The following is a 27,867-nucleotide window of genomic DNA, read 5'->3' as shown; positions in this document are numbered from 1 at the left end:
CACCCCACCCCCTCCGCCTCCCGGAAGTCGCTCCCCGCCTCCTGCTCCGCCAACATGGCCGCGAAGTCTGATGGAGCGGCGGCCGCAGCCGGCCCGGGGCCGGAGGGGGCGGCCGGGGGGGCCCGGGGCAGCGCGGGCGGGCGCGGGGAAGCGGCGGCCGCGGCCGGGGTCCCCGGGGCGAGCGGGCCGGGCGGCGCGGGGCCGCGCTACGAGCTGCGGGACTGCTGCTGGGTGCTGTGCGCGCTGCTCGTGTTCTTCTCCGACGGCGCCACGGACCTGTGGCTGGCGGCCTCCTACTACCTGCAGGGTCAGCGGACCTACTTCGGCCTCACGCTGCTCTTCGTGCTGCTGCCCTCGCTCGTGGTGCAGCTCCTCAGCTTCCGCTGGTTCGTGTACGACTACACGGAGCCCGCGGGCGCCCCGGGACCCGCCGTCAGCACCAAGGACAGCGCGGCCGGCGGGGCCGCCGTCAGCACCAAGGACAGCGCGGTCGCCTTCCGGACCAAAGGAGGCAGCCGGGAGCTGCCCCGGCCCGCGCCCGCCTCGGCCGGCGCCTACCGCCGCCGCTGCTGCCGCCTCTGCATCTGGCTGCTGCAGACCCTCGTCCACCTCCTGCAGCTCGGCCAGGTCTGGAGGTAGGAGAAGCGCAGGTGGCGGGAACTGACTCCGAGGGGGTGGGGGTGGGGGTGGGGAGGGGCTGCCTCCCGACCCAGCCCCGCTCTGGCCTCTCCAGGTCCCCCTCGTGTCCGGACCTCCGCTCCGCCCCGCCCCACCCTAATGCAGCTCCGATTTCTTCTCTGCCAGCTCCTCCCTGACCTCTGCCCTCAAACGCTGACCAGCCCCAGTGCCGTCCTCTCATTTGGTCATGGAGGGACCAGGGGAGGGAGCAAGGAGAGAGAGGAGGAGGTGGGGAGGGGGGTGACTCAGGGCCCTGGGCCGAGGAGGTTGAGTGTGAGGCTTAGAACAGAGCCCCAGGGCTCCCTCCAGCCCTGACCCACGCCTGCCTTCCTGCTTCCGTGCCTGCTGAGCCTGGCTTTCGGGAGGATCTCCGAAGTCCCTCCCTGCTCTACAAGAGCCTCAGTTCAGACTTGCAATCCATTCCCAACCTCCCAGGAGAAACATGGGATTTGAGGAGGCTAAGTGAATATCCCGCCCAAACTTTACAGACTTTTGGGAAAGGGTGTGCTGGGCCCGACTGAGAAGCTGTCTGGCTCCTGTTTCTTAGGTCCCCACCCCCACCCTATGTCCACCTCCCGCCACCACCCCAGCAGGGCCAGGGGGGTTGGGGATCTTGAATCTGAGTTTAGATGGCCACTAACTGTCCTCTAATCCCAGGACAGTAAGACAAAACCGAGGCTTTGTATAAGCAGCCTCCTTCCAGGGTCCTTCCTGGGTCAGGACCGGGGTGCCTGCTGAGTGGAGCGGAGCAGAACGGAGCTAACTAGGGTAGCCAGGGGGGGGGGGTTCAGGACCTAGGGTTCCCCTTGAGTCCAGCTTGCTCTGGTAACTTAGACTGCGCTGAGCACAGACAGGAGGAACTTCTGACTCTGTGGTTTCAAGCAAAACCCCTATTCCCGCCAAGGCTCAGCCCCCTCACCTGTGAGATGTGGGGAGATTCCTCCTCCTCGTCTCATTGGCTTGCTGTCATATCTGTGTTGCCTGGTGGGGTCGTCAGGTGAGAGAGGGTCTGGGTGAAGGCCCTGCAGACTGCGCCGTGTGTTAAGGCTGTAGTAGATGGCTTTGATTATCGCAGAGGCAGGGAAAGCAGGGAAGAAGTCAGAGTCATGGGAGAGAGGTAAAGGGCTCTGACTGCTGATCTTATGTTTACTCCGCTACTTGTTAACACATTCCACCTCACTCAGAAGATTGAGTTCTAGTCTGAGGATTGCAAACAGGACACCCGGGGTTTGTCCCAGCTGCTCACTTGCTGTGTCACCCTTGTCGTGTTGCCAAATGTCTCTATTCCTCGGTTTCCCTCTCTGTGCCTTGCCTGGATTGATGTGTGTTTTCCATTTAGCTGCCCTGGGGGAAAAGGGGGAGTGAAGTTGTATCCACACAAGGTGGTGTTATTATTATCAGCTTGACACATAAAAAATATTCATGTCGACATCCAGGAACTAATCTGCATTTGTCATTCTGTGCCTGAGTGGACAGATGGTGGAAGATATTTTTAGATTCTGAAATGGTAACTTCCTATTCTTGGTAGCCAAACCTTCATCCCCTTTCCTGCAGCCTAAAGTGGGCCAGCTGCCCCTCGACTCACTGATTACCTCAACACCCCCTCCACCCCTTGTTCAGAATCTGCTTGCAAGAAACTGATACTTCTCTCTTGAGCATAAGCTGAATTTCCCTCAAATAGGGCAAAAAGTGACTATGGAGTGTGGGGTGGGGCCTCAGGGGAATGGCTGGGGCTAGCTGAGGGTCCATTGAGCTCCATAGTTTCTTAGGTAAAGGGCTATCTGTTTCCACTCCCCAACATGTAAAGTAAAGGGGTTGAGGTGGCAAACTAATGGCCCTTGGAAGTGTTTTGTTTGGCTCGTATAGTATTTCAAAAATCCAGAAGTCCTACTTTCTCTTGGAAAAATAAAAAAGAATCGAGCAGTACCTGGCTTGTAACAATTTAGACAGGGCATGTGGGCTCCAATTTGTCCAGCTCCATCCCCTTTGACCACATATGGACCATTTCACTTATGCTTTAAGGGGCATAAGAGCCCTCTTCTACAGGTCTCTAACAAGTATTTTATAAAGCACTCACTTTGTGCCGAGCCTGTGGTCTGCCTTTTTACCTGTTTCATCTCCTGTATCCCACCTAAGAAACCTCTGGTGTGGTCGTATTGTCATGTCCACTTAACAGATAAGGGAATAGAGGCTCAGAAAGGGGGCATCCTTGCCCAAGGTCACACAGCGAAAGGAATAGGAGAGCTGGGACTCAAGACTCTCTGCCTTCAAAGCCCAAGTTCAGTTTATCTACCCTGTGGTTCTGCCACTAATGTGTCCCCCAAGCTCAGAGAATTATGAGTCTGAGATCCCGAGATTCCAGGATGATAGAAAGTCAGGGCTTCTGCTGCACTGATAAGAATGGGGGGGCAGGAGTTGGACCATGCGGGAAGGATGGGGAGACAGTGGATACCGTGAGGCAGGTACTGCAGGGGGGCGGGGCATCCGGAGACCTGTGTCTCCCTCCGGGTTTGTAACTGACTTGCTAGGTGACCTTGGGCGAGGCTCTTCCTGCATCTGGGCCTCAGTTTCCCTGTATGTCAAGTGAGAATACTAGATCTGATGACCTTAAGAGCCTCCCCTTTTCTGTAATTCTGACTGTGGGTCTAGTTACCAGCGTCGAACCCTCTGGGCCCTTGTCCCAAAAGCTTTAGCTTCTAAAATGGCTGAAGGTCTGGCTAAATGGAGGAAAATCCAGACAAGGTATAGAGAAGCCAGCAGGGCTAGCATTCCTCGAAATTAAGCCTGTTGGCACAACATGTCTGCTTAGCACATGAAGTGTTCCCACAGTGAACCGCCCGGTTCAGCAGGACTTGGTGCAGATGTTCGGAGTGGTGGAACCTGGGGAAGTAAGGGAGGAGATGTGTGTCTGACCCTCCGGGATCAAAGCTGGGAAACTGGCCAGATTCACCTCCCGATCTCACGCCCCCAATGCTGAATTAAATAGTTTGACTCACAAAGAAATCTTTCAACTCCCCACACTTGTACAATGCTGGATCAAAAGCTGAAAGGCTTTGAGGAGCCTGGTAACACAGACCTGTGTCAGTAGGTGGGCTGTAGTGAAGATGATGGCATCAGGAGGTAAGCAGTGTCCCAGAGGAGAGCTGCCACCTAGCTCCAGCCGACGGTGCCATGAGAAATTGTGGACGGGGTGTTTCAATTCTTGGTTTCTCAAGAGAAATGGAAAATTGGGATTTTTTGTGTGTGTGTGTGAATTCTTCCAATTTTAAACTCCTAATTAAGATTTTTTTAAAAATAGCGTCACTCAGAGGAAACACATTTGTGACCTCTGGTCTAGCTCTTCAAAGTTGATGAGGTCCTCTCTTGTTCTGTTCCCAGACAACCCTGCAGAGTGAGTGTTGTTGGCATTATTATTTTAAACACAAAGTGGAACTCCGAGGAGGGAGATGAGGGGAAGGAATTCATGGACACCACACACCCTCTGTCCCAGCTGGCCCCACGTGATGAGCTCCAGGAACAAGATCTCTTTCTACCCTGAAACTGTCCCTCCTTGAGCGATTGATATACCCATTTTCCAGGCAAAAAAAAGTGAGCCTCAGAAAAGTCAAGTAACAAGTAACAAAGTGGGGAGAGGTGAGGTGCCAAGCCAGTGTTGCCCAACTCCCAAGCCGAAGCTTTGTCCCTGGCACCATGGCCCCCGCTGCATGGGGGTGGGGTCCCAGACAATGGCTGTGTACAGGGACAGATCGAACCCCAAGAGAACAGCACACAGGTCCTGCGGTGGGACATGGAGCTGGCTGTGGGCTGGACCCCAACCTATGTTTTCATCCCTCCCTGCACCCCCACTCCAACCCTCTGAGCAGTTAAGCCACTCAGGGCTGTTAAGCCAATTAAAGTCCTAAACCTGACTCCTTTGACCCTGTGGCAGCAGAGCCGTAAGCCAGGAATCCTGCTTTCCCTAATCTTGAATTCACTGGGCTCCAGCTTTGCCCAGATAAGCATGGCTTGCTAAGCTAATTAGTGGGAGCCGATCTGGCATGGGATTCCTCCCTGGCTGTCAGGACCTGGGGACCCCGGAATGAGGAGGGAGGGAGGCAGACTGGGCGTGAAGGCCCTCCGTCTAAACCCCCTCTATGTCTAGGCCTGAGCACTGGCTCCCTCGGCCTCCTCATGAGCCTCACACTCAAGAGAAATTCTGAAATGAGTTTCACACCTCCTTGGTGTGAAAGGCGGCCTCTGCATCTCCTCTCTGGGAAGCCATATTCTTAGAATAATGGTTAAGAATACGGACTCAGAATTCAGATGTCCTCAGTTCAAATCCCAGTGCTGTCACTTCCTGTCTGTGACCTTGGTAAGCCCTATAAGCTCTGTGCCTGAGTTTCACCCCTTGCAAATCAGAGACCATCATGGTATATACCTCTTGGGTTGCTGTGAGGTTTAATGAGATGTGTGCCCGGTGTAGCACAGGGCCGGGCCCCATTGTTCACTCTTCAGAGCTGTTGGCAGCGATTAGTGCCATCAGCCTGGGCTTTGTTCCCTGCTGGAGGAGGTTTGTTCGCTGAGCAGGTGGCCGGGGACGAGCAGGAGGGCAAGAGGGCCTTGAAGACTCCCGAATCCACGAGGGCACAGCAGCTGTTCATGTAATCTGCAATCACTCATTCAGTAAATATTTATGGAGCACCTGCTGTATACCGAGCACTGAGTTCCGCTCTGGGAATAGAGGAGTGAACCAGACAATGTTCCTGTTCTCATGGAACTCAATAGTCTCATGGGGGCAACAATATGAATAAAATATAGTCGATATTATGTTGTGTGGGGTGCAAAAAAAAACCAAACAAACTTTCCTCCTACCTTCTTCTAAGTTCTTCCAGCTGAGCTAATAATCAAATTTCAGAGACAGATTAACAGGAGAAGATGTCTCAAGTTTATTACAGATGTGCCTGCAGGGGTCCCAGGAGATAGGAGAGGTGAAGACACATCCTGGACAAAGGAGGAGGGAGGCAGGGGTCTGGGGTTTCCGAAGGGAAGGCAGGCAATTCACGAAGACAGCACATGGTAACCAATCCTTGCTGGGCCACCCGGAAGCAATGGGACACAGAGGGAACCTAGGGAACAGGTCTGTGCGTGGACTGTCCCAGTCTGCAACAACTTAGTTCATTTGTGCTGAGGTGAATTCCCTTCCTACAACAGATTCTTCTCTCTGAACCCTTGTAGGCAGGTAAAGGGGATGGGGCAGTCAAAGTTTCTTTCTGGGGCTTTTGTTTCTTAATAACCAGCTTAAAATCAATATCCCAAAAGGCATATTTTGGGGAACAAAACTTTGGTCACATTCAGCACACACAATATAAAAACATCATGGGTCGGTGTCCAGAGCAGGAAGTGCTATGAGAAAATTCTAAGTGAAACAGGGCAGGCTGCAGAGACCCAGGGAAGAGGTGCGGGCAGGCTTCTGGGAGGCGGCGGCATGTGGGCAGAGGGCTGGACGGGCAGGCTTCTGGGAGGAGGCGGCATGTGGGCAGAGGGCTGGACGGGGGAGGGCTGGCCGTGTGGAAGTCTCTGGCAGGGTCTTCCAGGGAAAGGAAAGAAGAGGAATGAGGAGAAGGCCCCTGTGGCAGAAGCAGAGAGTGGAGGAGAGCGTGGAGTGTGGTGGACTTGCTGGCTGGGCGTGGATCACCAAGGGCCTCCTAGGCCGCGGGGAGGACTTGCGCCTTCCCTCTGCGTGAAGCGGGGAGTCCAAGAGGACATGAGCAGGGGAGGCGGGTGGGGGACTCCATCTAACGTTTCACCACGTGCCCTCTGGCTGCTGGACGGGAAACAGACTGGAGGGCGGCCAGGGTGAGCCTGGAGACCCGTGAGGAAACTTCTCGATGGTCCAGCTGAGAGATGATGGGAGCTGGGCCGGTTGCAGTAGCAGCAGGGGGGTCTGTTTCAGGCGGTGTGGGCACGAGGTCTTCCCTCCCCTGGTCAGCTTCCCCACTGGGGCTAAAGGTTCATGGTCAAGAACCCCCGCTCTGGAATTGGCCATATTCTGTGTTGCCCCTTTCTGTGATTTGGGGGGAATGGTATAATATGTGTACCTTGATTTTCCCATCTGGGAAATGGACATTCTAATGGTAGTACCTATCACATGTGGCTTGGGGGGGGTAGTAAACTAAATTTTATAGTGTTTAGCACAGTGTCTGGAATACAGGAAGTGCTCAACTCTGATTAGCCATTACTGTTTGTATTATTATTTATAAAATGGGACAGGGTTGGACTCCATAGTGGTTTTCGAATTGTATGGCTCAACCCCTCGCACCATCATTTCAACCTGAGCATCTTCGAGTTCCTCCTTTTTGATAGGTTACCTAAGACTTTGTTCGGCCCCGCGCTGGCGCAGGCCTGCTGCCCCTGGACTCGTGACTCCCCGCAGGTTCCCTCCTGCTCCCACTAAGCGGGTTGTGGCAATCCGCTCCGCCCACCTCCCCCGAGACCCCTCTCCCGGCCCATCTGCAGCAACAGGCCATTAGAGCGGCTCCTGACAGACACAGTGGCGGCAGTGAGGCCCAGCGTCCCCTGTTTGATCTATGAAGACCACACCGGAGAAGCCTTTGGGGGAGGAGGGACGGCTGCCAGGAAATGGCTTTGAACCCAAAGCTAGGGCGAGGACCCCCAGGGAGAGGAAGGAGGATGGGGTGGGATCTACTCTGGTCTCTCCATTCTCTGCCCTGCCTTTGTTAGGGCCGAGGAATCCCTCCCCTGGGAAGTCCGCTCAGCCTGCAGCTCCCCCCTTCACCCACCCTGTCCCCCTCCACCGGTGGCCAGAAGGGTAGAGCCCAGGTCTGACCGTGTCACTTTGAAGCCAGAGGGCCCGCACTGGCTCCTTCTGCCCCTCAAGCCAGTCCAAATGCTCTAGGCTGGCAGCAGGCCCTGATCCTCCTGCTCTTTCCCTCTCCTTATTGCTCCAGCCCCCACTCCCCCAGACTGAGCCACACACTCCATCCTTCACAGCCCTGAGCACTGCCTGCCGCCCTTCTGTCCTCCTCCCCTGCCCGTGAGATTCTGCCCGTCCTTCAAGGCCACGCTCCAATGCCGCCTCTTCCGAGAAGCTTTCCCCGAGCAAACCCAACATGCGCCTGTGATCAGGCAAAAGTTGGTGCTGTTGTTGTTTTTCATCTAAAATGGGAATTGCTTGGTTGTTTTCTTTGTTTGTAAAAGAGCAGCACCCTTTTGTTGAAAGCTCAGGCAGCACAGAAAAGATCTGAAGAAGACTCCCCTCCGCTCATGATCTCTGGGGGTGGAGAGGTGAAGTCAGAGGAGGGTGCTACCTCCTCCTTAGGTCTTGTATGGCTTGAAGATTTTTTTTTTTTTTTTTTGTATTTTTCTGAAGCTGGAAATGGGGAGGCAGTCAGACAGACTCCCACATGCGCCTGACCGGGATCCACCCGGCACGCCCACCAGGGGGCGATGCTCTGCCCACCAGGGGGCGATGCTCTGCCCATCCCGGGCGTCGCTCTGTCGCGACCAGAGCCACTCTAGCGCCTGGGGCAGAGGCCAAGGAGCCATCCCCAGCGCCTGGGCCATCCTTTGCTCCAATGGAGCCTTGGCTGCGGGAGGGGAAGAGAGAGACAGAGAGGAAGGAGAGGGGGGAGGGGTGGAGAAGCAGAGGGGCGCTTCTCCTATGTGCCCTGGCCGGGAATCGAACCCGGGACTCCTGCACGCCAGGCTGATGCTCTACCACTGAGCCAACCGGCCAAGGCCTGGCTTGAAGATTTTATTCTGGTTTTTAATTAACCAAAGAATACATGCACGCATCCAATTGTTATTAAAAAGCCAGATATTACTGAAAATTATAGCTACCATTTATAGAGACTCCGATTAGATCCTTCTTCTGCACAATCCCGTTGGGTAGAGAATGTGGGGAAGAACAGAGACCGTGGAGCCCAAACTCTAGTTCTGCCACGGATGAGCTATCTGACCCTGAGCAAGTCACTTACCCTCTGTTTCCTCCTCTGTGAAATGGGATCATGACATCCCTGTACCAGTGGCCATTTGAAGGCTTATTGAATTACTGTGTGGAACGTGCCTTCCACATCTGCAATGTGGGCCAATAATGCTAACACGCATTGAGTTAGTGGCACAGAGAGGTGAGTAGCAAAGCTAGGATTTGAAGCCCCGTGTGTAACCACCAAGCAATACTGCCTTCCAGTAGTTGAGTGTGTTAATCGTGTATTGCTATGGAAAGAAGAAAAAAAATCAGAAAGATGATTAATCAAATTTTTAACTTTGATTTCGATATAAAGGACCCACTGTTAACATTCTGGCTTCTTCCTCCTCTCAGACCCCCTCCCCCCCGACACAATGACTCATTCCTCCTCAGCCCCACAGTCCCGGTCATCTTCTGCTGTGATCATCTGCCCCACCTGCCTGGTTTTCCTACCAGAGCCCAAGCCTCTGGGGAACTGAGGCTTTATCCTGCCTCCTCTCTGTCCCCTGTGGTGATTGGCGCAGTGCAGACCTTCTGTTGCTGCTGGTGGCCTTGCACCCGGCCGGCTCTGGCAAGGTCCGCAGCAGGCTCTTAGGACTTGAAGTCTGTGGAAGCAAGGCTTTGCGTCTGCGGCTGATGGAGGGGGAGCTCAGGCGGGGTGCGAGCCCTTTGCCTTTGCGGACATGGCACTGACGTCTGTCTTCCAGGCCTGCACCCACAGCCTTCCACACTGTCACGGACAAATGCCGGCGAAGGGCAACGCATTTGTACCTGTATACGATGTGCAGGGAACAACCCCGAGCTGAGTTTTCAGGAGGCAGTTCTGGCTTAAGAGATGGAGGAAATAAAATTTTCCTCGTATGCAGTAAGTGCTGAATAAGTGTTCACGTGAACTGTTCAGAATCTTGAGCAAAGCACACTTCACTGGCTGCGGTTCAGTTACCCCGTCTGTAAAGTCCAGGTGGGGGCTTGATCCTGGATGAGTTTTCCCAGGACTCAGACAAGAGAGCAGGGAAGCTGAAGGCTGGGGACCCCGGGGCAGCTCGTGGCTCCAGGACTTCCTAGCTGTGTGACCCTGGGCAAGTCGCTTCACCAGCCAGAACTCTAGCCTCATCTATGAAATGGGGAGGAGAGCATCCACCTCTTAAGGTTCTTGTAAAACTATTGGGAGAAGCCCTGGCCAGGCTGCCCAGTTGGTTGGAGCGACATCCCAATGCACCAAGGTTGTGGGTTTGGTCCTCGGTTGGGGCACATGCAGGGATCAACCAATAATTGCATGGATGGGTGGAACAACAGATCACTGTTTCGCTCCCTCTCTTTTTCTCTCTCTCCCTTCCTTTCTTTCTCTCTAAAAAACCCCTCAATAAATAAAAGTTAAAATAATATAAATGCATGGGGCTTGTCGCATCGTATAGGCTCAGAAAATGTTAACTGCTGTCACTATTATTATTGGCTCAAGTTGTAGCCCATCCTACTTGCTTAGTAACAAGGTGGGGGGTGAGAGAAGGGAATCGGGGGTCTTGATGCTCATGAACTGTTCCCCACTGACCCCCCCCCCTCCTCAAGGAAGGTGACTTGTTCGGTGGCTCCAGAGATGGTGTGAGGACAGATGACAAGCCAAGGTTAAAGGGAGGCGGAATCCGTTTGAATAGGAGCAAGAAGACCCTGACAATCAAGCTGCCCAGAAATGGCGGGCGGTTCCCAAGGGCAAGAGCCCCACATCACAGAGGCAGGCAGACAGAGGCGGCTGACTTTGGCAAGGAAGCTGTCGCTGGTCTCTGGGGGGTGGGCCTGGTGCATAAACTAGAGGATCTCTGAAGCCCTTTACAGGTTTAAGAGTCTGTGGATCTCACCTGGGGGCTTTTTGATGCTTGACAGTCCGGCCACAGGTTGCAAATCAGTCGCAAATGGGCAGATCCAGCCCGAGAATGGGTTTGCATGGCCCACGCAGTAGTTTCTCCCCTGCTGTGTAATGAGACGTTTTATTATGGAAACATATTAAATATATAAAAGTAGAGAGAACAGGATAATGACACCCCCATGTACCACACCCCCCCAGCCAACCTTGCTTTATCCAGGCCAGCACCAGCCACTAGAACTTTCCGCAGTAATGGAGATGCTCTATTTGCACTGCCCGACACAGTAGCCCCTAGCCACCCTGACTGTCGAGCAACCGAAATGTGCCTGGCGTGCCGGAGGGACTATAATGTAACTGATGTCAAGTTCAGTATGTGGCTCGTGTCGGGCACAGAGGTGTTGGAGAGCCTCTCTAGACCCTCCCCATTTCTTTTCTTTCCGTGTTATTTTGAAGCACATCTCAGACATCCTATCATTGCGTCTATAAATATTTCAGTGCGTCTCTAAAGAGACAGACTTCTTAAAAATATAACTAATATTGTGATCACACCTAAAAAAGGAATGATAATTTCTTTTAAAATTTATATGATATTTTTAAAAGTCAGTTGCCAGCCTCCCCACATTGGGATGATGTTTTTGCGTACTTATCCTCATTTCCAAGCTCTTCTTGGGAAATGAAAATTCCAGCCACACTTGGCTCTCACGCTCCCAGGACCGCGACCGGCTGCTTTAACCAGGGCTGCCCTCAGTCTTCCCCTGAGTCCTTCATGATGATGTCAGCTGGGCCCCTCTCTCATCTACCATCTCTTGCCCAGACCAGGGACAGAGAGGAGGGGTGCTTTCTCCCTGCCTTGGTTGATTCTCCAAGTCCCCTCAGGTGACCAAAGCCACCAGGAGAGTAGAATCCAACCCCCACTCCCCTGGCTGGCTCCTGACGTCCCAACTCTGCACGGGATATCAGGAAAAGAGAAAGAGGGGGACGAAGAGTCTTGCGCTAGAGTCTGAGGCCCTGGGTTTAGTCTCTGCTGTGCAGCCATTTCACAAATGGGGAAAGTGAGGCCAGAGAGGGCAGGAGATCGGGCTGCCATCACACAGTGAAAGACAGAAGAGGTGGGAACCTGGTCCCAAAGGCTTTCCGAGAGAGGTACTGCCTGCCTAGCTGTTCGGCAAAAAAGAGGAGCACCGGACAGGTGCTGCCGGCGGTGGGTGGGACGGGACAGGGTCTCAGCTTTCGGCTGAGGATAAAATTAGTGGCTGGAAAGTATTTGGCCTCAGCCCAGCGAGGAAAGAGGTGCTATGGCTCCCCAGGGGCTGCTAAGGAGGAGGGAGACGGCCTAGCTCCCAGCCGCACACAGAACGGGAGCCGGGCGTGTAAAATCACATTCTCTGCTGGCATTTATGACTCATTTGGCTGCCAACCCCGGGAATGTCCTATTTAGAATTCACGCAGGAGCGCTCGGCATCGAGGGGCGGGCAGACAGGGAGGAGGCCGCAGGGCCGTTCCGCACAGGAGCTCCCTGGGCCACAGGGCAGGTAAGGTAGGGTGTCTTTTTCTAGAGAACCCACAGACAGCATCTGGGTCCCCGGGGCCAGGCTCAGCTTGATTTACCCTCTGGTGAAATGGGGAGTCAACCAGCCTGATTTCAGGTGCAACTTGGACGCTTCTGGCTGTTGACTGTGGGCAAGTGACTTCTCCAAATCCTTGCTCAGTGTCACTGGAGTTCACTGCCTCCGGTCGGGGCCATCCTCACCTCCCACCTGGTAACTGGCCTTCCCGTCTTCCACCCTCACCTCCTCCCAGTCTGCTCCCCACGGCTGGAGTGCTCTCTCTGAAATGCAGGGTCCCATCTAACCCTACCTCTCCCTTGTCTAAACCCTCCCTGGGGCTCCCAGCACTCTAAGACAAAGACCACATCCTTCACCACAGCCCACCTCCTCTCTTGCTTTCTAACAGCCATATTTTAACTACTTACTGCTTCCTCCCCACTCAGGACCTTTGCCCATGTTGTTCCTCTGCCAGAAACTTCCTTCCCTCCTGACTTCACCTGGTTTAGCTCCCGCGCCTGCTTCAGATCATGGCCACCTCCTTCAGAAAGCCTTCCCTGCCCTGGCCGGTTGGCTCAGTGGTAGAGCATCGGCCTGGCGTGCAGAAGTCCCGGGCTCGATTCCTGGCCAGGGCACACAGGAGAAGCGCCCATCTGCTTCTCCACCCCACCCCCTCTCCTTCCTCTCTGTCTCTCTCTTCCCCTCCTGCAGCCAAGGCTCCATTGGAGCAAAGATGGCCCGGGCACTGGGGATGGCTCCTTGGCCTCTGCCCCAGGCGCTAGAGTGGCTCTGGTTGCAACAGAGCGACGCCCTGGAGGGGCAGAGCATCGCCCCCCTGGTGGGCAGAGCATCGCCCCCTGGTGGGCAGAGCGTCGCCCCCTGGTGGGCGTGCCGGGTGGATCCCGGTCGGGCGCATGCGGGAGTCTGTCTGACTGTCTCTTCCCGTTTCTAGCTTCAGAAAAATACAAAAAAACAAAAAACAAAAAAAGAAAGCCTTCCCTGACTGCCACGCCTTTCCCACGCTGAGCCAGGCCTTCTCCGGTAGCCCTGTTCTGCTCAGTGCTGGAGCAAGGAGCCTGTTTACAGCAGGTCTGGAACCCAGGGAATGTGTTTGTGGCTCCGTGTTTCCATGATGAGTTAATTCACGACCAGTGTCCCCACAGACAGCAACCAGATGGGTTGGGTCTGTCTAGTCCAGGGGTAGTCAGCCTTTCTATACCTACCGCCCACTTCTGTATCGCTGTTAGTAGTAAAATTTTCTGCTGTTCCACAGTCAGGGTGATTTATAAAGTAGGAAAGTAACTTTACTTTATAAAATTTATAAAGCAGAGTTACAGCAAGTTAAAGCATATAATAATAATTGCTTACCAAGTACTTTATGTCGGATTTTCGCTAAGTTTGGCAGAATAAATCTTTTTTTTTTTTTTTTTTCGTATTTTTCTGAAGCTGGAAACGGGGAGAGACAGTCAGACAGACTCCCGCATGCGCCCGACTGGGATCCACCCGGCACACCCACCAGGGGCGATGCTCTGCCCCTCCGGGGCGTCGCTCTGCCGCGACCAGAGCCACTCTAGCGCCTGGGGCAGAGGCCAAGGAGCCATCCCCAGCGCCCGGGCCATCTTTGCTTCAATGGAGCCTTGGCTGCGGGAGGGGAAGAGAGAGACAGAGAGGAAGGAGGGGGTGGGGGTGGAGAAGAAAATGGGCGCTTCTCCTATGTGCCCTGGCCGGGAATCGAACCCGGGTCCCCTGCACGCCAGGCCGACGCTCTACCGCTGAGCCAACCGGCCAGGGCCAGAATAAATCTTTATAAAACAACTTACTAGCCTGACCAGGTGGTGGTGCAGTGGATAGAGCATCGGACTGGGGTGCCGAGGACCCAAGTTCGAGACTCTAAGGTTGCCGGCTCATCTGGCTTGAGCAAAAAGCTCACCAGCTTGGACCCAAGGTCGCTGGCTCGAGCAAGGGCTTACTCGGTCTGCCGAAGGCCCATGGTCAAGGCACATATGAGAAAGCAATCAATGAACAACTAAGGTGTCGTAATGAAAAACTGATGATTGATGCTTCTCATCTCTCTCTGTTCCTGTCTGTCTGTCCCTATCTATCCTTCTCTCTGACTCTCTCTCTCTGTCCCTGTAAAAAAAAAACAACAACACAACTTACTATAGTTAAATCTATCTTTTTATTTATACTTCGGTTGCTCCGCTATCACCCACCATGAAAGCTGGAACGCCCACTAGTGGGCAGTAGGGACCAGGTTGACTACCACTGTCTATCAGGGGTCCTCAAACTACGGCCCGTGGGCCGCATGCGGCCCCCTGAGGCCATTTATCCGGCCCCCACTGCACTTCCAGAAGGGGCACCTCTTTCATTGGTGGTCAGTGAGAGGAGCATAGTTCCCATTGAAATACTGGTCAGTTTGTTAATTTAAATTTACTTGTTCTTTATTTTAAATATTGTATTTGTTCCTGTTTTGTTTTTTTACTTTAAAATAAGATATGTGCAGTGTTCATAGGGATTTGTTCATAGTTTTTTTTTATAGTCCGGCCCTCCAATGGTCTGAGGGACAGTGAACTGGCTCCCTGTGTAAAAAGTTTGGGGACCCCTGGTCTAGTTCATCATTGTGTCCACCAGCATTGTAGCCCCACTCCTGTGCATTGTGGGTGTGCAGAAATGCTGGGTGAATCCATGTCAGATGAATCCCTTTTCTGAGACTCAGCTTCCTCATCTGGAAAATGGGGATCATGCCCACGAAACCTTACGGGCTGCAATGAGGATTTTAGCAAAGTATATGCAAAAGGTCTTTGATGAGGGGCAGTTATTTTCAGGGGGAGGACAAAGACCCCAAAGGAGACACTTCCCTGTGAACTTGCCCCGAAAGGACTTCTCTGACCTCTCCCCTCTGGACAGACTCAGTGAGCACCAGGGAAAGCCAGCCCGGGGGTGGGCCTCGCTCTACCAGAAACTGCCCCGGGACCTGGAAGGCCTCCTCTTCCTGCTGGGGCCTCAAGGTCCGAAAGGCCTCCCAGCATTTCACATATACCACCCCTTTCTTTTCATTTCTTTTTTAATTTATTTGAGAGAGAGAAAGAGAGAGAGAGATTGAGTTGTGGTTCCACTTATTTATGCATCCACTGGTTGGCTCTTGAATGTGCCCCGACGGGGATCTGACCTGCAACCCTGGCGGGTCAGGGGGACGCTCTCACCAACTGAGCTGCCCGGCCAGGGCTCTATCACCACTTCCTGGTTTCACAGCTACTCCGTCGGGGGGGCATTGAGCTGAGGGGTTCAGAGAGGGAAGCAGCTGGCCCAGGGCTGCACAGACAGCGGGTGGGTCCAGAGCCTGAGCTGGGTGTCCCTGACTCCCAAGCCTTGGTGGTCTCCCCCTGCACTTGTCTACCTGTACTCGGGGAGCTTATAAAGCAGAGCTGGTGAAGCACGTTCCCACCTTCTCCCACCCATTCAGGAAACACAGGTACATGGAACATTAACTATGTGCCTGGCAGTTGGGACACAGCAGAGAACAGGAGAGCCATGGTCCCTACACCACTGGAGAAACCAGACGATCACTGTGTAGGCAAGTACATTAGGTCGTTTCAGGTTGTGATACGTGTTGTTACCCTGTTTCCCCGAAAATAAGACAGTGTCTTATATTAATTTTTGCTCCTAAGGACGTGCTAGGTCTTATTTTCAGGGGAGGCCGTATATTTCTAAGCTTGAAAAAAATTGCACTAGGTCTCATTTTCAGGGGATGTCTTATTTTCGGGGAAACAGGGTATTAAGAAAGGCAAACAGAATAACATGAAAGTGGCCAGAGGGGTGAGTAGAGTGCTTTGGAAGGAGATCCAGGGGGGCCTCTTGGAGGAGGTGACACTGAGTTGAGCTGGAAAGAATAAGAATTTGTCAGAGGTTGGTGTAGCCCTTTCCAAGCAGAGGACCCGAGGCTAGAATGAGCTTGGGGCCTTCAGGAAGCAGCAAGACCATTGCAGCTGGAGAGGCATACGGTTGGGAGGGCGGAGGGAGAGGGGTCCTGGAGGTGCACACAGGCTAGATGGCACTGGGCCTCAGAGGTCCCGGTAAGGTTTTATTCTGAGATGTGGGCAGCAGCATGCCCTGGTCTAAGATTCTGTCGGGTCCCCCAGACTGCCGTGTGACGAGTAAGTTCCAAGAGGGCAGGGATGGACGGAAGGACACCAGCTGGGGCGGACGGAGGCTGCCGCCGCTTGAGGCTGGCTGGCTTGAACCCACGTGGTGACATCGGGTGGAGGAAGTGCTTGTACTCAGGACACGGATGTTGAGCCCACGGATGTTGGGCAGGCAAGAGTCGGGCTCCCCGGGCCCATTCTGTAGAGGAGGACTGGGGCTCACAGCGGGGTTGGACATCCCCAGAGTGTCCAGTGAAGGACTCAAGCCTGGGTCTCCTGACTGTCCAATCACTGGTCACCTCCCCTGCTGTTTCCTCTAAGCCCACGTAATCGCCCTGGCCGGTTGGCTCAGCGGTAGAGCGTCGGCCTAGCGTGCGGAGGACCCGGGTTCGATTCCCGGCCAGGGCACATAGGAGAAGCGCCCATTTGCTTCTCCACCCCTCCGCCGCGCTTTCCTCTCTGTCTCTCTCTTCCCCTCCCGCAGCCAAGGCTCCATTGGAGCAAAAGATGGCCCGGGCGCTGGGCATGGCTCTGTGGCCTCTGCCTCAGGCGCTAGAGTGGCTCTGGTCGCAATATGGCGACGCCCAGGATGGGCAGAGCATCGCCCCCTGGGGGGCAGAGCACCGCCCCTGGTGGGCGTGCCGGGTGGATCCCGGTCGGGCGCATGCGGGAGTCTGTCTGACTGTCGCTCCCTATTTCCAGCTTCAGAAAAATGAAAAAGAAAAAAAAAAAATTAAAAAAAAAATAAAATAAAAAAAAAAAAAAAAAAAATAAACCCACGTAATCCCAAGCAGAGATGTCAGGTCTGTCTCCGTCTGTCACGTGTCCTCCTGGGCGGTGGCACTATGCGGACTGGAGACCTCCATGCGACTGAAGCGCCCTCTCTGGGGCAGGGGCCGTGGAGACCCATGTCTCAGGCCCAGGTGTGGCACTAACCTGCTGTGTAACCTCCCACAAGCCCCCATCTCTTTCTGGGTCTCAGTTTCTTCAGCTGTTCCGTGCGGATACTAATAGCACCCACCTCAAAGATTTGCTGTGGGCAATGGACAATAGGTATAAAAAGGCTTAGCATAGCCTGTCACTCAGTTGGCTTTCTGTAAATATGAGCTATCAACATTATTATTAACACCTGCACACTGTTCCCCGACAGACCCGCAGAGCAGTAGCCGGCGGCTGGGGTGGGTGTCCTGCTCCTTCCCATCAGCCCCCTGTCCCCCGCTCCGCTCTGCTCGTTGCCAGAGGTCTGCCGGCCTGGCCCCTGGCGGAGACCAGGACCTGGTGAGGCAGGGCGGGGTGGGGGCTCCCGGACGGAGCAGGCGCGGGGGCGCCTCTGGGAGCTGCTGTGTGTTGGGCCCAGAGTGTGAGGGGGAGTGGAGAGGGGCGAGAACACACACTCAGAAACTCGGAGCCCGACAGATGGAGGAGCTGGGATGTGAGAGACGCAGGCAGACAGAGAGGGACCTGGAATTGGGGAGAGGGGGAGCAGGCCGGGGGACAGCCGGGAAGCGGGGCTCGCTGAGCCGTGAGCTGAGCAGCGGACCAGCAGATGGACCCAGCAGCCGGGAGACAGACAGACAAACCAACAGGCAGGCCCGGTATCCATGAGACAGACTGAAAGACAGACCGAAAAGGTGACTGGTGTCCAAGAGGACAGACAGGCTATCCTGACATCCAGGCAACAGACAGACTGATGTCCATGGCCTCTATGGACAGACAGACAGGCGGACACATGATCCCAAGTCAGGTGACTAACAAACGGACATAATATCTAAGGGACATCGTGACCCGTAATCCAAGGTACAGCCCAGCGGACTGACTCAGGGTCCCAGGGTAAGCCCGGCAGACAGACACATGGTTCAGCTGACTGACAATAACTGAGGAACAGATACATAGGCTGTCCCTGCGTTCAGGGCCAAACACGGCAGGCCGATCTGAGCCGTGGACAGAAGAGACATAGCTGAGGACCTGAGGGCAGACAGGGGACAGGTTCAGCCGGACACAGGTCTGCCCATATGCACAGGGACAAAGGTCAGGGCCAGAAACCCTGACCTAGTCCCAGAGACTCGGGGCAACCCAGGAACACGGAACAGGTGGGAGAAAGAATGACCCAGACGCTGGGCCCTGAAGCGTCCTGGTTTCTCAGGGAGGTGAATCTCCTCGTCCTTCCCATCAGAGAGGAGCCCCCAGCCCTAGGCGGTGCTGGGAGGTGCCCTGGGTCAGGAGGGCAGCCGCGTCTGGGAGAAGAAAACAGGCTCTGCCCACTTCTTGCCCCAGCCGCCGGCTCACAGAGGCAGTGGGGTTCCGAAGCGACAGCTTCCCGGGCCCCCGGGGGGAGCACCCCACACCCGAACTGCTGGCTTCTCTCCTTTCCTCTGTAGACGGACGGGGTTTAATTGGCCCCCAGCCGCACCTTCAACAACACACCCACTCAGTTCTCTGTTTCCTCCCAGACGTGCTGCTTCTCTGAGCTGCAGGGAGGTGGCGGATTAGGTCCAAAACCAACCTCTGAGCACCTGTTTCCCCGCCTGGAAAATGGGGGCGGGGTGGGGGTGAAGCTGCCTGTCAGAGCCTGGCGCCCGCTGGCCCCGGGCAGTTATTTATTTATTTATTATATTTTTCTGAAGTGAGAAGCAGGGAGGCAGACAGACAGACTCCCACATGCGCCCAACCAGGATCCACCCGCCATGCCCACCAGGGGGTGATGCTCTGCCCATCTGGACCGTTGCTCTGCTGCAATCGGAGCCATTCTAGGCTCCTCTCAGGCGGAGGCCGTGGAGCCATCCTTAGCACCCGGGCCAACTTTGCTCCAATGGAGCCTTGGCTGTGGGAGGAGAAGAGAGAGAGAGAGAGGAGGGAGAGGGGAGAAGGGTGGAGAAGCAGATTTGAGCTTCTCCTGTGTGCCCTGGCCGGGAATTGAACCCGGGACTTCCACACGCCGGCTGATGCTCTGCCGCTGAGCCAACCGGCCACGGCCTGGCCCTAGGCAGTTGAAGGCTGGGAGCTGTCAAAGTTGGCTAGACCCAGCCAGGCTGAGGACCGTCAGCAAAAGCTTCCTGGAGGAGAAAGGACAGAAACGGGTCAGTGAGGGCAGGCATCACCTGCCAGGTGTCCTGGCCTGATGCGAACTCAGGCAGAGAAGTCCGGGGCCCAAGGTCGGAGGGAGACGCATGCCAACACTCCCCTTGACTCATTCATCACACGGTCATCAAGTGCCTGCTAGATGTGCTCATGTGGGACAGAGTGGTGACTAAGACAGAGAGGGTCCCTCCCTCATGGAGCCATGGGGGTCAAATAAAAAATAAATGTATAAGTGAATAAAGGGATTGTTTTCTAGTATATGTTAAGAAAACGAGAGGGCCCTGGGCTAGACTAGAATTATTCATGAGAGCAGAGGGCCTGACAGGGAGGCCGCGGTGTGTGTGTGTGTGTGTGTGTGTGTGTGTGTGTGTGAGAGAGAGAGAGAGAGAGAGAGAGAGAGAGAGAGAGAGAGAGAGACCTGGGCGGCCTCTCTGTGCAGGTGACGCAATGTCGGCTGAGGAGCTGGCCACACGCAGGAGGACCCGGGGAAGGGAAGTCCCAGGCAGAGCGGCGGCAAGTGCAAGGGCCCTGAGGCCGAGGCAGGTCCGGCTGAGTCTGAGGAGCTGGGGGTGGGGGCAGATCTGGAGCACTGAGAGCAGACGCGGCCGGCCGTCTGAGAGGAGAGGCACAGGCGGGGCCGGTCGGTTCAGGGCCTGCGAGCCACGGGGCGGAGCTGGGGTTTTGTTCCCAGTGTGATGGGCGGCCCCTGGAAGCTTTTGAGAAGGTTTCTGACGGGTCTTCAAGATACACTGCTGGTTGCCGTGGGGTTGTAGGGCGCCCACTGAAAAGGCTAAAGCACGGTGGCCTGGACCAGGGTGGTGGCAGTTGAGAGAAAGGAGGCTGGGGATGCGTTTGGGGGTGAGAGGACCAGGGTGGTGGCAGTTGAGAGAAAGGAGGCTGGGGATGCGTTTGGGGGTGAGAGGAGGCACTCCTCCGAGGCTGGACTCTTTCCCTGAGAGGGAGCCTCCCTCTCTGGGGGCGGTGGCAGCCCCGTTCGTGGTAAAGATTAATTTCTTCCAACTCTTTTCCAAAGAGAGTGGAATAGGGTTGGCTTCCTGGAGGAGGTTTTAAGAGAGGTTGCTTGGTGAAGGAGGAGCCAGAGGCTTCTGTCTAGCACAGGGGTCCCCAAACTACGGCCCGCGGGCCACATGCGGCCCCCTGAGGCCATTTATCCGGCCCTCGCCGCACTTCCGGAAGGGGCACCTCTTTCATTGGTGGTCAGTGAGAGGAGCATAGTTCCCATTGAAATACGGGTCAGTTTGTTGATTTAAATTTACTTGTTCTTTATTTTAAATATTGTATTTGTTCCTGTTTTGTTTTTTTACTTTAAAATAAGATATGTGCAGTGTGCATGGGGATTTGTTCATAGTTTTTTTTTTATAGTCCGGCCCTCCAACGGTCTGAGGGACAGTGAACTGGCCCCCTGTGTAAAAAGTTTGGGGACCCCTGGTCTAGCATATACTTCCCCGCCCCCTCATGTGCACAGCACTCTGCATTTATAGATGCTCACAACAAGGAGGAAAATGAGGCCCAGAGACATAGAGAGGCTACCCAAAGTCACACAGCATGCAGGGCAGCAAGCCCACAAACTCAGAACTTGCCATCTTGCCTGTCTGATCCTCCCCACAGGAGCTGTGACGTCGGCAGGAGGGCGAGTGCTGACCCGTTCTTAGAGAAAGGGAAATTGAGGTTCAGGGAAATTAGAACGCATGTTTTAAGACCTTTGTGGGCCCCGTATCTATCACACATATTAAAATGCAGCCATATCAAACATCCAATATAAATTATATATAACCAAATTGCAGATAAAAGCCAAATTGCAAGTTGACTGGCTGATACCATGTTCTGTTTTGCAGACATTTAATTAAACATTTATTAATTTTGATTCTGCCGTTTTTCCCTGTGTTTCAGAGCCAGTGTTTTCCCCCAGGCCTCAAGCATTTTCCTAGGCCCATAAAAACCCCGCGGGCCCTTGGCAGTAAGCAGGCAATGTGGCTGGCAAGGACAGCCGCAGAGGGCGGTTCTGTTGCCAAAGCGGGCCACATGTGCTGAGCCCCAGGCCCCTCCGTCCCCAGACTGCGACGTGGTCTTCCTGCACTCCGCGCTGGCCCCGCAGTTCGGGGTCTCAGAGGTCTTCTTCCTTCCCCTTCCTGCTCCGGCCCACGCTGGTCCTGGGCTGGGTGCGCCCTTTGTCCGTGCTGAGCTGGGGTGCGGGGCTGTGGTAGCTGGCAGGAGTGGGCGGAGAGGTGGGCAGGCAGCCTGTCAGGTGCTGACGGGAGCCGGCTGGGCTGGGGCCTCCCTCATGCTGACCGGGGCCAGGAAACAGATGGTCTTCCAGCCTGAGAGAAACTTCCAGGGTGTCGCCCTCCCCCAGCTCTCCAGGCCCCTCCACGTTGGACCAGCTGGTCTCTCCTTCCTCTTCAAAGCCAGAGTCGTGGGAATGGGGAAGGTACTTGGGCGGGGGGGGGGGGGGGGGGGGGGGGAGGAGGAGGCTGGGCAGGGGAGTCGGTGTGCTGGGCCCTTAGAAGCTCCCCTCCTGCCCCCCACCTCTGGCCGTCTCCAGGCCTGTCCTCCACCCCTGCTCTGTGCCTGGCCTTGGCTCAGCCCTGTCACTGCAGGCCTAGACCCAACCCCAGCCTCTCCTGGCTTTCCTCCAAGCCGGCCTCCAGAGCGAGCTTTCTAAGCCACTGAGCTTATCACATCACCCTTGATTCTGGGATAGAATTCAAATTTGGAATAAAATATGAACTCTTCAGCCCAGAATTTGATGCCCTTCACAGTTCCAGTCCCCTTATGCCCCTGTCCATAAAACCTTCTCCTCCAGGTCAGCAAACCACTGGCCACTCCCCTTAAAGGCGACAGTCTCTCATGCCTCTATGTCTTTCCTCAACTGGTTCTTCCACCTGGAATGCCCCTGCACCTCCTGTGTGCCTTCAGACACCTACCTGTGCTTTAAAACTGAGACCAAATGTTTCCTCTTCCAAGATGTCTCCCCTGACCCCACCCTCACCTCCCCTAGCCAAAGTTACCCATCTCTTCTCTGGATTCCACAGCATCTTAGAGCATCTATTTTATTTTATTTTATTTATTTTTTTTTACAGGGACAGAGAGAGAGTCAGAGAGAGGGATAGATAGGGACAGACAGGAACGGAGAGAGATGAGAAGCATCAATCATTAGTTTTTTGTTGCGACAACTTAGTTGTTCATTGATTGCTTTCTCATATGTGCCTTGACCGCGGGCCCTCAGCAGACCAAGTAGCCCTTTGCTCAAGCCAGCGACCTTGGGTCCAAGCTGGTGAGCTTTTTTGCTCAAGCCAGATGAGCCCGCGCTCAAGCTGGCGACCTCGGGGTCTCAAACCTGGGTCCTCTGCATCCCAGTCCAATGCTCTATCCACTGCGCCACCGCCTGGTCAGGCTAGAGCATCTATTTTAGCTCTTATCTTTTCTCTCTCCCCTGGGGGTAGGAGACACTTAAGGGCATAGGACATGGTGCATAGCTAGCGGTCACAATATACTTGCTCTGTGAATGAATGATTCTGGCTGCAGGGATCCTTATTTGGAAGGTAGGTAGAGACCCAGAGAATGAATGATTACAGGGAGACAAATTTCTGCTTTTCAAAGAAACACAATCTGTCTGGGGCTGCTCAGAAGCAGAAAGCCCTGCCTCCGCTTCTGTGATAGGAGGTGGGGACTCCCTGCCATGCAAGTGTGTGAGCGGAGAGTGTAAATGCACGGGGCTGGGCATTGCTAATGGGACGTCAGCACTGGGTGGGAGACTGAGGGGCCAGCCACAGGGAGGAGAGCCCTAAATGGGATGTTTCCAGCCACATTTTCAGGGAAAAGTTTGGGTCCCAGAACATTAGCTCCTAAGGGATCTCCAAAGTCATCAAACTCTTCCCTCTTGTTGGCAGATGGGGAAATTGAGGTCCAGAGAGGGCCACACCATTCCTAAGACCAGAAGACTCACTGGGGAAACTCTGGGTCTATCAGTTGATCCCAAATTCCAGGGAGCGTTGTGGCTCCTCCCTGGGCTGGGAACAAACACGCAGTGGAATACTGTTGGCCTCCAGACAACGTTCTGAAAGGTGCCAGCACTTCCTATCTGGGAAATCCCTGGCTCCCCAGTTTCTGACTCAGGCAGTAGGGTCACTGAGTCTGTTGGGATGTTCTCTCCTGGCTTCTGAGGAGATCACTTTGTAGAGGAGACCTGTCCGGTTTCCGCAGGGGGCGTGTCTGCCCCATGGATCAGAGAAGCGAGGGGTTGAGGCCAGCGTGTGTGACTGGTTGGTCAAAGTGCCATGGCAGAGGGAGGAAGTCAGACCCGGAGATCTGTGTGGACAGGCCCCTTGTCACCCGATGGGCGCTGCACTTCATAGTTGCAAAGTGTCTTCTCCTCCTCTTCCTCACAGCCACTTTGGGGGGGATCATCGAGGGTGTAGAGAGGGTCTTCTTGCTCAAGGGGTACACAGCAGATGAACTTGGGGCTTCAGGGTCCCTTCTCCACTCCGTGCTGGGCTTCCAGAGTTCCATTCAGTTCAACAAGCTTTCAGTCATTCCCGCAGTCGTTCACTCAGCCGAGACACAGGTCGAGCATCTATTGTGTGCTTAGAACGGAAGATACAGCAGCGAGCAGGCCAACCTAATCCTCCCTACAGAGTTCAGTCTGGGGGAGATGGATGCACACGCAGGCAGGCACACCCCACTGTGAACGGTGCTGGGTCGGAGGGCAGCCTGCCAGAGGCCCCTGCTCCAGGTGGAGAGTGGACACGGACAAAGCCACGTGCATAAGCTGAGCCTGGGGGAAGAAACAAGTTATTCAGGGCAGGGGGCTGGCGTGCGGCAGGGGGAGGGGGCAGGGTGTCCCGGGCAGACGGAATAGCAGTTGCAAAAGCCCGGGGTGGGGGTGGGGGACATTGTGAGCTGGAATCTGTGATGTGTGCAGAGTAGCTGGAGCCATGAAGGTTGTTGGGAGAGGGACAGGAGAAGGGCAAGGTCTCAAATGCCTGGGGACCTCTAAGCAGCTTTCCCGTGCCCTGTGGGGAGAACCGGGCACTCAGAGGTGGGACTAGAAACAGGCCAGGAAGCTGCTGGTGGCAACAGAACGGGGCTGGGGGTGGGGGCTGGCACCAGGAACTGCTCCTGTGTGGGCATACAGGGAGAGGCAGAGTGGCTTAGTGGTTAGAGCGTGAGGCTGCCTGGGTGTGGATGCTGGTTCCCGTGCTTCCTCGTTATGTGACCTTGGACAAATGACATGTGTCTCTGGGTCTCAGATTTCTCATCTATTAAATGGGGGTGACAATGGGGCTATTGGGAGCTCAGGGCACTCGAGGGTGGCAGGCACCCTGTGAAGAAAGCAGACCCCAGTGTGCCTGAACAAGGATGATGAGGATGCCGCATTAAGCCCTTACTTTGTGTCACAGCTTTAAGCGACAGAGCCCATTGGGAGCTCCCCAACCACAGCCCCCGGAAGTGGTCCTTTCAAACTGCCCGTCTTACGAGTTGTGATAATAGGCTCAGCGCCCGGGTAGATGACTAGCCCAGGGCTGCACACGTCCGCGCTTGCCCTCTGCGCTGGCTGGGCGGCGCGGGCTGAGTCGGGAGCGGGAGCCTGAGCGCCGCATCCCTCCGGCAGGTACCTGCGCACCGTGTACCTGGGGCTGCAGAGCCGCTGGCGCGGGGAGCGGCTCCGGCGCCACTTCTACTGGCGGATGCTGTTCGAGAGCGCCGACGTGAGCATGCTGCGGCTGCTGGAGACCTTCCTGCGCAGCGCGCCGCAGCTCGTGCTGCAGCTCAGCCTGCTGGTGCACCGCGGCGGCCGCCCGGACCTGCTGCCCGGTGAGCCCCGCCCCGCCCCGCCCTCCCGGACCTGCTGCCCGGTGAGCCCCGCCCCGCCCTCCCGGACCTGCTGCCCGGTGAGCCCCGCCCCGCCCTCCCGGACCTGCTGCCCGGTGAGCCCCGCCCCGCCCCGCCCCCCCGGACCTGCTGCCCGGTGAGCCCCGCCCCGCCCCGCCCTCCCGGACCTGCTGCCCGGTGAGCCCCGCCCCGCCCCGCCCTCCCGGCTCCCGCTCCGGGCTCGGAGGATGTCCTGCGCATCCCGGCCCCGCCAACCTGGGCTCACTCATCTCCATAGTCAGTATTCTAACTGCCTACGTGTCAACTCGCCCTGCTTCAGGCCCCCTGAGGATGACCTGTGCACCCCCTCGGCCCTCCCCTCACTGTCAAGGTGTTGCAGGCCCTGGCCTTTCTACTCCCGCCATCCTCCAGGCCTCTGGAGACCCCCATGTCCCCTCCAGTGGCGCACTTACCCGGCGTTAGGAGATACTCTTGGCCTCCTCTCAGGCCCCCTGGGTGGCTCCCCATTCTCCCTTCCCCCTAGTCAGGGCAGACCAGACTCCATTTCTGCTGAGGACAGAGAGGCCCTGGGCCCCATCGCCCCACCTCAGGCCTGCCCCTGCCCCCTTCATTCTCCAGACTGTGCTGATCCCAGCCTGTATCCCCTGGGGACCCCCTGCCTCAAAGACCTGCCCAGTCACCATCGGTTTCCACCTCTCACTGCTCGCCAGCCCCGTGGGGACCCCTCCCAGGCCTAGTGTGGGTCCTATGTACTCACCCCACATTGCCCCTTCCACATCTCCAAGACGAGGCAGACCCCTTCCACGGTAGAGAAAGGCCATAGCGCCTCTCTCTCTGGGGCTCCCCCTGCCCCTCCCAGCCAGGCCATCGCCACCTCTCAGGGCCCCCTGGGCGTCCCTGGCCCAGGAGACTGAGCCCCCATCAGAACTCTTGCCAACCTAGATTTGCGTCCCATCCCCTCAGCTGGGCTAGCTTGGATATCCCCCTGCACACCCTGCTGTCATCCTGGTGACCTAGAGCTTCTAACAGTCCCCTCCTGGCCCTCCATGCCCTCATTGTGACCCCCCCCCCATTCTTTACCTCCTTTTCCACTCCCAGAGTCCTAGACCCTGAGTTCCCTTCTTCCTGCCAAGCCCCTCAACCCGGACAGTCCCAGAGTAGAGGCCTGGGCCGGACCCCTGTGAAGACCCACCCACCAGCCGTCCCTCGCCCTTTGTGCCCCACCCCTGCAGAAGTACCCAGCTCCACCCTCACCTCTCACCACTCCTGAAGACCACCTACGACGACCCTCCCCTCACCCCTCTTCGGAACCCAGCTCCTGACCCGGAACCCTCCCCTCTCCCCAGACCCCAACCCAGACCCACCCCTAACCCAGCCCACCCCGCCCCCGCCCTGTCTCCGCAGCCCTCTCCACTTCTGCCTCCCTCGTGTCCCTGGCCTGGACGCTGGCCTCCTACCAGAAGGTGCTGCGGGACTCACGAGATGACAAGCGGCCCCTGTCCTACAAGGGCGCGGTGGCCCAGGTGCTGTGGCACCTGTTCACCATCGCGGCCCGTGGCCTGGCCTTCGCGCTCTTCGCCAGCGTCTACAAGCTCTACTTCGGCATCTTCATCGTGGCCCACTGGTGCGTCATGACCTTCTGGGTCATCCAGGGCGAGACGGACTTCTGCATGTCCAAGTGGGAGGAGATCATCTACAACATGGTGGTGGGCATCATCTACATCTTCTGCTGGTTCAACGTCAAGGAGGGCCGCAGCCGCCGCCGCATGAGCCTCTACTACGGCATCGTGCTGCTGGAGAACGCGGCGCTCACCGGCTGCTGGTACGCGGGCCGCGGCTTCTCCCCCGACCCGCACTCGCTCCTCCTGGTCTGCGTGGTGGCCTCCAGCTTCGCGCTGGGCATCTTCTTCATGTGCGTCTACTACTGCCTGCTGCACCCCAACGGGCCCATGCTGGGTCCCCAGGCACCTGGCTGCATCTGCCCCGAAGCCCCGGAGCCCTGCGGCCCGCCGGCCGACGCCGTCACCAGTCCCCCGAGGTCCCTGCCGAGGACTACAGGCGCCGAGCGGGACGGGGCCTCCGTGGGGGGCGAGCGTGCCGGGACCCCCACCCTGCCCGTCTTCCAGGTGCGGCCGGGCGTGCCTCCCACCCCAGTGGCCCGCGCCCTGCGGACAGAGGCGCCCGTCATTCGGATTGACTTGCCTCGGAAGAAGTACCCCGCGTGGGACGCTCACTTCATTGACCGCCGGCTCCGGAAGACCATTCTGGCCCTGGAGTACTCCTCCCCCGTCACGCCGCGGGTGCAGTACCGGAGCGTGGGGGCCTCCCAGGAGCTGCTGGAGTATGAGACCACAGTGTAGGCCACAGCTCCCCCCCAACAGGATGGGCTTGGCTGACCCCACCTCGACCACAGGGTTGAGCCCGGGATTGCAGGGCCACCAGGCTAAGGGGACGGGGTCTGTTCGTCCGAAGGGAGAGCGGCTCCACCACTGGGTTGTTTCAGGGGAGGGCGCAGCCTGTGGGGCTTCCAGCTCGCGGCCCTGTTCTCAGCCCTGTGGCCCATTTTCTAACCCCTGCCCCTAACCCGGGCCTGGGGAACTAACTGGTGCTACACTCCTCGGGAGCTGCCCCCTTTCATGAAGGTCTCCAGACCGCCTCTGGTGCTGGGGGCCCACCCTCTCCCTGCCTGCAGGTGCCCACGTGTCAGCCCTGGTGGACCGTCAGAGAAGAGGCACTGTTAGAGTCCCT

The 27,867-nt window shown here is 56.3% G+C and overlaps 1 protein-coding gene across 1 annotated transcript; it reads left to right on the top strand.

The window, feature by feature from the left end:
* The first annotated feature begins 54 nt into the window (after window positions 1-54).
* On the top strand, window positions 55-27,867 carry XKR7 (XK related 7). The gene is made up of 3 exons (XM_066386258.1): window positions 55-635; window positions 24,899-25,101; window positions 26,524-27,867. Exons 1-3 carry the CDS (start codon window positions 55-57, stop codon window positions 27,477-27,479), a joined length of 1,740 nt encoding a protein of 579 aa, XP_066242355.1. The 3' UTR covers window positions 27,480-27,867.

The sequence above is a fragment of the Saccopteryx leptura genome, chromosome 5 (assembly GCF_036850995.1).
Source record: "Saccopteryx leptura isolate mSacLep1 chromosome 5, mSacLep1_pri_phased_curated, whole genome shotgun sequence".
Lineage (NCBI taxonomy): Eukaryota > Metazoa > Chordata > Mammalia > Chiroptera > Emballonuridae > Saccopteryx > Saccopteryx leptura.
This window is presented reverse-complemented; position numbering and strand designations above follow the sequence as displayed.